At 34.0% G+C, this 9,091-nt stretch overlaps 1 protein-coding gene across 1 annotated transcript; it reads left to right on the top strand.

Annotated features, from left to right (window-relative positions):
• Window positions 1-1,623: 1,623 nt before the first annotated feature.
• LOC111504186 (serine/threonine-protein kinase Nek2) lies at window positions 1,624-6,666 on the top strand. Its single transcript, XM_023158687.2, has 2 exons — window positions 1,624-1,755; window positions 1,824-6,666. Exon 2 carries the CDS (start codon window positions 1,824-1,826, stop codon window positions 3,309-3,311), a length of 1,488 nt encoding a protein of 495 aa, XP_023014455.2. The 5' UTR covers window positions 1,624-1,755; the 3' UTR covers window positions 3,312-6,666.
• The last annotated feature ends 2,425 nt before the right edge of the window (window positions 6,667-9,091 follow it).

Here is a 9,091-nt window from a genome sequence, read left to right as displayed (position 1 = left end):
CTTGTATCGGTAAAGGTCCTTTCAAGAATTCTGTAGACGGTTCGGTACTCGTCTAGAATTTTACCGGTGGTTCCAGACTGCATTCTTTCGAGGTGAGGTCATGTGTTTGTCCGATGAGTCGGCTGGCGTATCAATTCAACCGGTATTAGGGGCGGTTTCATATTCGTTACAGTATAAAAACTTTGTAAACAGATCACTCACACACACACACGCTGTCTTACAGATACACACACAGACAGACAGACTTAGTTCGCGAGCAATAGACACTTGTTTCTGATTAGGATGGGGGGACCCTCATGCAAACATTATATACAGTAAAACACGACGAATCAAAATCAACAGACAACGAGAGTAAAAGCACCTAAAAGCTGACTTTCGACCGCGGGAGATCAGATGTCAATCTTGCTGGAGTGCCCATCAGCAGATTGAGGTTTGAGGTCCACTCAGGAATGAGTGGGAGTGGATGGACGAGATTTTAGATTCTCAGGGCACTCAACCCCGGGGAGCATGGGGGGAGGACAGGACGGGTGTGTGGTTGACAGGTCAATTGTTAATTATTTCTGATATGGAAACTGAAAATCATATTTTGTGACCATATGTCTTCCAATTAATTGATCCTATAATATTCAGACAGAATATTGAAGTTGGTCATTTCTTTTGAGGAGTTACTTTTGAGTTCTAATGAATGGTCGGGGGAAGATGAAAATTACAGAAGGCCCCCAACGTTGAAGAATTTCATGAGCTGAGAATAAGAATATCTTTATAATTTTTCACCTTAGTCTATTATCATCCGCATTCTATAGAACAAATGAATGGGTGACTGTAGAAGGGGGGATGACCAGAGTCGTTTTTTTCGAAATCCATTATGGAAAGATGCACATTTTACTGTAAATAACGATCCAGTAAAAAGTCATCCGCCTGATTGAAGATGCGAGCATCACGTGAAACCTTGATAGTCTGGAACATCGAAGAACGGTTGAAGATTTGTCTCTCGTCTTTAGATACTTTCACGGGAGTGTTCAAGTGACTTGGTACATTTGATTCCACCAAGAGCGGTACATATAAGAAATACGCGACGGACTGTGGCTGCTCATCGTTTTGAGGTTCAACTCAGTACACCTCGAACTTTACTATTTGAGAACTCTTTCATCTGAAGAACTGAGTTTATGTGGAATAAACTTCCTGAGAACGTACTTTCGCACAGGCACCGCTCTGAGAGCGCCTTAAGGATTTTCTTGAGTTTACAAAACAGACATAAGTCGCCTTTCAATATTGACAATATTGTGAATTCCACCTAATGTCAAGGATCGAAACTGGGTAATGATCTTGAAATCCATGCTCATTGTACTTTCATGACATACCTTGGTGAGTTGAGCCCTCAGAGTAATAAAAAATAATATATCATTACTCTGAGGTTGAGCCACAGCAGCAAGTAACTTGTTATCTATGCTGTGGTTGAGCTATATAGGTGCGCCGACAGATTTTTATGCACTGGCAGAGAATTCATTAGCTCACATCTCAGAGTATTTATTATTCTGAGGCTCACATTTAGTAAAAAATAACTGACTTGAAGTAGTCCATCCTTTTCTAATAATATCCTCAATTTTCTCTTTCTAACGGTCAGTTGAATAGTCGTGACCATGGTTGTGAAGTCTATGATTTAAATCCAAATATTTTATTTCTGCAGAGCTTTTCTGGTTAGTTTTGTCACAGTGAAAGCTAAAGTTATACTGTTGTTTTGTCATTCGTAATCAGGTGTGTTTTTATTTATTGTGTAAATTTTTTAAATTAATTTTTTATTCATCAAATTTCACATTTTGCAGATGTCTTTGGAAGAATATGAAATAGTAAGAGTTCTGGGCCAAAACTCACATTCCAGAACTTTCATGACAAAATATAAAACCAATAATGAACTGTTTGTTTGGAAGGAGGTGAGATTTGATTATTTGGATACTATGAATATAGAAAAATTACAAGAGAAAATTCAGACTAGAGTTTGTCTGAGTCATCCAAATATTTTGAAATTCCAGAAACCAATTGAAGGGATTCAGTCAGAAAGCTTGTATCTTGTTACCAAATTTTGTAAAAATGGCTCTTTGAAAGATATGATTCAGTTTTGCTTGAAAAACAATAAACGATTAACAGAAGAGTTCCTCTGCAAGATTTTATATCAAGTAGTCTTTGCTATTAAAACAATTGATAATTTTGCTGGCAAACTCCATTCAAAAGAAATATTTTTTGATGAAGGGTTCAATGTGCAGTTATATAATTTTGAACTAGAGTCTGATAATGATGCAACTGAATATAAAATGTCCAGGCTAGGTGCACTTCTTTTCAATTTGTGTACTCTGGAAGAGGACATGAGTGATTTTCAAAAGAAACTGAAGAATCTGAGTGAATTCTATTCAAAAAATCTGTTGTTATTAATATCTAGTATGGTGAAAGATAATGGAAACTTGAGGGAAAATATTGATAAAATATTATGTCATCCAACAGTATTATTAAATTCAGCTCAGTGGAGTGAAGCACATTGCTTTATGGAAATTAATGAAATCAAGACTATTTTAGACACAAGTGAGGGACATGAAAATTCATATTCATCAAAGATAAAGAAACTCAGAAGTAAAGAAATAGCTCTCAAAATGCGAGAACAAAAACTGAATGATTGGGAATACAGACTTACCAACAGAGAGAAAAAGATTGCTTCAATGGAAAGAACAATGAAAGAAAAGCTCCAGCAAGCTGAATTATATTTGAAACGCTGCCGTGAGAATAAGTCTAACTACAGCTCTGAAACCTCTAAGCATTCAGGTAAAAATGACAGTAATATAAACTCTGACCAAAATTTGGATTCAACTTACATAAGTGTTGGGGAATCTGTTATACTACCTACAAGTAAAAAACTGAATGTTAATGAAATTGTCAAGCCTGCACCATTCACCAGGACATTGTCTGATAGGAGAATCCGTTTTAAAGGTCACAGTCCTCTAAAAGATATTGATTTCAATAAAAGAAAGAATTTCAAACAGTTGAAAAAAATAAAAGAGTCAAAATCGGATTGGATAACATGTTCCGAAGATAATGATAGATCAAGTGCAGAAAATGATGTGAAGATGCTCAACAGGAAATGTAAAGAATTATTCCCGAAGCACTGTGCTACTTATGAGAATAATTATAGATCAATAATGTACGAGGAAGATTGTGAGCCGATTAAATGGACTGAGGAGAATAAAAAATATGCATTTAGGTTACTTAGAATGATGAATGATGAAAAAGAAAATAACTGTGAAGTGAAACACACCTACTTATGACAAAATACATTATACATTTGTATCGAAATAACCTTACTCCGTCCAATTTTATTTTAATCTTTAACAAAACTTTAGATATATATTTTCGGTGATTTCAGTTACATTTGAAATTAACACTAAACAGAGGTTATTGAATTAATAGATACAAATTCTATGTTAACATTATCATTTTATCAATTAACTCTTTCAGGATCCCACCAATTTTAATAGGTCGTGCCAACTCTGAGTGTTTGCATTTTCATGTGGCTTTGGTTCCGAAATGAAAATGTACAGAACATTACGTTTTATATTTATTACTTTGAGTAAGAACATTATGTGCTAGTTAAAACATATGCATTCTTCAAAAAATTCAATTTCTTCAGTTAAATTCAGTCAGAGGTGTATCTCCACCTTCCTCAATTTTAATTGATGATGAATTTTATTTTATTCACAAGAAATTTTCCATAATTGATCTTGATAATATCTGCACGTCGCTTCTACGGTAAGAAACACAAAATTATTCAAGTGAAAACTAAAAACATTGACTCAACTATTCGTTTAGTACAATTGAACTAGTCCAAAGTTCACACTGGTCAAGTTGAAAATTGGTTTAGTAGAAATTATTTTTTATCAGTTTGGCTCATATTAACTTCTACCTACGTAATGACTAATAATTTCATTTTACCTAAGTTGAGGTAAAAGATAATTGAAATTTTTAAAGGTAATAAACGAAAGTTTTACTAACTTATTAAATGGACTTTTTTTGTTTAATATAATAACAATTTGAATCATATGAATTAAAATCCTTGAATTTTTTGTTTTTTAACGTTCAATACAAATATTACAGTAACCGAATACAAAGCTTTATTCCTTTAAATTTATTTTGTGTCGTGTTGACATTATGAAGGGCTCATGATGAAAATATCAGTATATCGGTACAATCAGAAACAACCCAAAGTCTACTAATAATACAGGACTTTAAAAGATGATAGAATCGAAAATCACTAATGTCTAGACATGGGTAATAATATAATTTTACTTACAATTAATAAATGACGGATTTCAATAGAAATCTATTTCAATTAAGAGATTGTATAGACTTTTCAGAAAATATCTCTTCTGTTTTATAGAGAGTATTTATAGTAAATCAAAATGGTTGCTTGCTTACAAAGAACAATTTATTCGATAAAAAATGTGTGTGTGTATTTTACTGTTAGTAAAAAGATGATGAGATCATGAACTAATTGAAATATTAATAAGGAAACGTTTTAAGATTTTTTTTGTAACTGCTTACAGTAATAATTGTTCATCTAAACTACTTACTTTGTAAATCGAAAACAAGCCCAACAAACTACTTCATTAAAATATTAATTACCAACTTCTTGAACAAAACTGAAATAACAAACTTAAATCGAGAACTCAGCTTTTCAACATTGAAGTTAACTTAAATCGATAATAAAATGTGACTGTACTATAACTTGAATCCGTATATTAGTGCAGTAGGTCGATCTTCAACCAAACACCACTACAATCGAGAAACTTTTAGTGCATTATACATGTAAACTCAGATAACTACAAACATAAGTCACATCATTCATTGTATTTGGGTTGAAAATTTCAAGAAATGGTACACACCTCATACTGATACATATGCTTTTGCGTCATGTTCTTTGCACGCTCCTTTAATGTCATGTGAAAAAAGACATGACAAACCAGTGAATATTTTGAGTTGACTCTTCAATCCCTATATGTATCTTTATTAACATGAATTTCTACGTCTTCTGTCTGACAGACTTGAAATATTTTTGCGAGTTTCTTTGGCATCCATCCTGAAAGGGTTAATAATTCGCACTTCATTAGTCTCTACTTGAATAAGATGATAATTATTTAGAGTGTACTTCAGTGGACCAGTATTATGATAGATTACAGGGCAGCAGTTTGTCAGTATTATTTTTTAGGCTATACATTTTATACAGGGTATATAAGAATATTTTCGTATATGAATTTTTTATAATTTCGCTATGCAGTGAGAATGCACTGGAAAACCTTACATCTTTATGATATTTTATGTTGTTATAATTTTAACATACCATTAGGTTGTTTCAAAAGTTTGTCCGTTTTATTGTTATGTGTTTTTATAGCTCCACATCTCAATAAATATTTAATCTACTAAGCCATGGTGTATACTGATCGAAGAGAATTTTGTACTCTATACATTGATGTTCATTTTTTACAAGTTTAATTTTTTGCCTCTTCAGCTTATCACCTTATGATGTCATTGAGCGATTTGAGCCAATTTTTCTCTGCGAATTCAAATTGAACTAAAGCACTGCCTGAAACATTAACCAGGTATTTTGATTGATAGTATCAATGAATGCACTGTTCAACGTTAGTTTGCGAAATTTTATTCTGGAGATTTTAATTTTGAAGATGAGTTCTGAAGTGGTCGACTTACAGTAATCCACGACGAGGATTTGAAGACCCTGGTGGAGACTGAGCCATCATAAACAGTGCGTGGGATGGCGAAAGAACTTGGCCTCAGCTTCCATGCAGTTTTTGATAGTTCAAAACGTATTGGAAAGGTTAAAAAGATCTGAAAGTAGATCCTCTACGACAACAGGACACATTCAGAACAATGGTTGGATACCGATGAGCCACCTAGGCAAAGGAAAAAACACACCAAAAAAACTCCATGGTTACTGTGCCATCGGCTGGTGTGATTCACTATAACTTTCTGCAACCGGTCCAAACCATAACAGCCGATTCCTATTGTGAGAACATCGACAAAATATCCCGAAAATTGCGACAGAAACCGGAACTGGTCAACAGGAGAGGTCCGATCCTGCTTCACGACAACACCTGTCCGCACGTTTCACAAATCACTATCCGAGAATTAAACGAATTGAGAGTCGAAGTTTTGCCTCCACCACCATACTCTCCAGACCTCACGCCAACTGAGTACCATCTTTTCAAGCACTTCGATAACTTTTTCTCCGGTTGAACCTTCGCTAATCAGAACCAGGCAAAAACGGCCTTCGTCGACTTGACTGAATCCCGAGCACATACTTTTTATGCTGACGAAAGTAATCGATTTGTGTTACATTGGCAAAAGTGCACTGATTCAAATGGCGCTTATTTCGATTAAATTGAATGAGTATTCACTGAGATATTACAATTTGAAGTAGACTCATAAAAACGGACGAAACTTTTGAAACGATCATATACAAATTCATGTACATGTATAATAATTTCAGTTTACCTTTCACGAGATCTTACATATTTTTGTCCAATTTGAGTACCATGTGAGAATCAAATACTATATATTTTATATTAGATTGATTTGTGATTTTTTCTGCAATAAAACTTGTACAATTTTTTTTTGTTTTCAATTCCTCGCTTCGTTTTACTATCATTTTTGGGGATTATCATACCCTTAGTTCGTTTCAATAAGTTCGAAGACCACTCATGTCGGCGAAACATTGTGAAACACTCGAAAGTCAATGAATAATCCTGCTAAATGAGAAAACAATGGAACTTGCCCAAGAAAGCCACACTTTATTTATTGTTTTCCTAGATTGAAGTTATAGAATATCGAGTTTTTTCCGTTCTGTTATCACTATAACCTATCGAGTCTTTTGTACACTTCGAATATAAATTGTAAGGTTGAGAGGAATTTGAAAACAGACAAAAATATTTTGTTTTCAAGTCCTTACTACCACGTATAAAATTTTACCAGTTGAAATGTGTGCTCGTCAATAATTATTAAAAATGTTAAGCAAATTACTTGAAAGTATAATTTTTTAAAATCTAGACTAAGACCATAGGTTACTTGTGAACACTTTCGACTTTTTCATTGTTTATCTGCAGTGATCTTACAAAAGTACTTTTATAAGTAATATTTTTACATCTTATGTTTGATGAATAATACAGAATTACAAAAAGATGAAAAACTTTTGACAATCTCCATCAACATATATAAAGTGGGGACAGGGCCGTAGCGAAAAGAAATACCAGGGGGGGAGGGAATCCAAATTTTCCCAACCCCACCAGCAAAATTTCCCAACTTTCGAAAAAATGAATGCCGAGTTACTACTATAAAATGTATTAATTTTCTTACTTAGCTATCCAAAGATTGGCTGAATGCTTATGCTTGTTAGGTTATGCACAAACAAAAATAAATTTTGGTAATTATAAAAATAATAATGGAAATTTTTCTACTTAGGACCAAGGTCCTTGGTCTTCCACCATAACCACCATGTATAGGAATATTCAATACAAATGAAAGGAAACAACACTTAAATAATGGTGTGCTTATTGTTTTCTACTATTATTTTTTCTATCTTCAAGGCCCGAAATTTCCCAACTTTTCCAAGTCGAAAAAACAGCAAAAAGTTGGGAATTTTGTAAAATTGTCACTTCAAAATTTGTGGACTGTTCTCTTAATTGGGAGAAATTAAACTTTTTTTAAGTTTTCGAACAACTCTCAGAATTTTAAAGTATGGGATCTCCAAGTTATGCATGTTGGGGAAATCCCAACCTTCTCCGGTTCTTTCCCTTTTCTTATTACCTCTCCCTATATTTAATCTCATTTTTATTTCTTTAATTTAATTTATTATTATTTTTTCCTATCTTCACGGCCCAAAATTTCCCAACTTTTTCCCAAGTCGAAAAAGCAGGGGGGAGGCTCCTCATTCCCCCCCATGGCGACGGCCCTGAGTGGGGATCTTTCAAGAGAGATAGAAAACATTAAATGTATCAATAAAAACTTTTGATAAAGATGTGTAGAATATGTAAAGTTTTCTCGTATACAAACTGTAAAAATAATTCCAAAACAACCACTTTTAATCGTAAAAATGAAAATATTATCTTTTCAATAAAAAGATGAAAAATTGAATATCCAGGCAATTATTTTGGTTTGGAAGCTATGATATTTTATAATTCTCAAAAAAATTACATTGGCGTTGAAAAAATCAATCGAACTTCACTTTCTTCAAGTATGAAAGTATGTTGTCATTAATAGATTATTTCTATGAATCGGTAGAATTTGTAACAGTATGTTTCAAATAAATTGGCATTATGAAAGAGTTCTTAAAAAAAAAGTTCGAAGTGTACTGAGTTGAACCTCAAAACGATGAGCAGCCACAGTCCGTCGCGTATTTCTGATATGTACTTGGTGGAATTAAATGTGCCAAGTCACTTGACCATCTCCCGTGAAAGTATCTATCAGGCGTCTCCAATCAGGCGGATGGCTCTTTTCTGGATGGAATCTAGCAGCTTCAAGGTATGCTCAAGGGCGGAGCTCCAAACATGAGAACAATACTCCAAAGAAGGTTTGATCTGAGCTTTATAAAGCATCAAAAGTTGCTGAGGTGTTTTCTGGTTCGGAACAATGTTCGAAGCTTTTGAGAAGCGGCTTTTGCAATTCCAGCGACATGATTGTGCCAAGACATATTGGTATCTATTTTGACCCCCAACAAACTTATCAAAGCAGAAAGTGGAATTGTGTGACCTGACATTACTATATCCGGTTCGGAGACATTTATCTTTTTGGAGAAAACCGATGCCCGGATTTTCCTGGCATTGAATTGAACTTTGTTACTTTTACCCCAATTTGAAGTTACTTGTAGATCCTAATTAAGATATTCAACCTCCTGCTGCCGGTGAAGATGTGCATCCGCAGCCGATATCCTGGAATCCTTATGGAATCTCGAGCCAAGGGTGCTTTCGTCAGCAAAGCAATATATTGGATTCTTGGTTATTTCCAATAAGTCGTTGATATACATATAGCTTTTGATATGTGA

Source organism: Leptinotarsa decemlineata, unplaced genomic scaffold (assembly GCF_025532065.1).
Source record: "Leptinotarsa decemlineata unplaced genomic scaffold, Ldec_3_MD MMD2_tig00000035_RagTag_RagTag, whole genome shotgun sequence".
In the NCBI taxonomy this organism is placed as follows: domain Eukaryota; kingdom Metazoa; phylum Arthropoda; class Insecta; order Coleoptera; family Chrysomelidae; genus Leptinotarsa; species Leptinotarsa decemlineata.
The sequence above is the reverse complement of the archived record's forward strand: the minus strand, read 5'-3'. Positions and strand labels throughout refer to the sequence as shown.

What these genes read in the sequence shown, in the direction of transcription:
- LOC111504186 (XM_023158687.2), top strand. Translation starts at nt 1,824, where the DNA reads ATGTCTTTGGAAGAATATGAAATAGTAAGAGTTCTGGGCCAAAACTCA.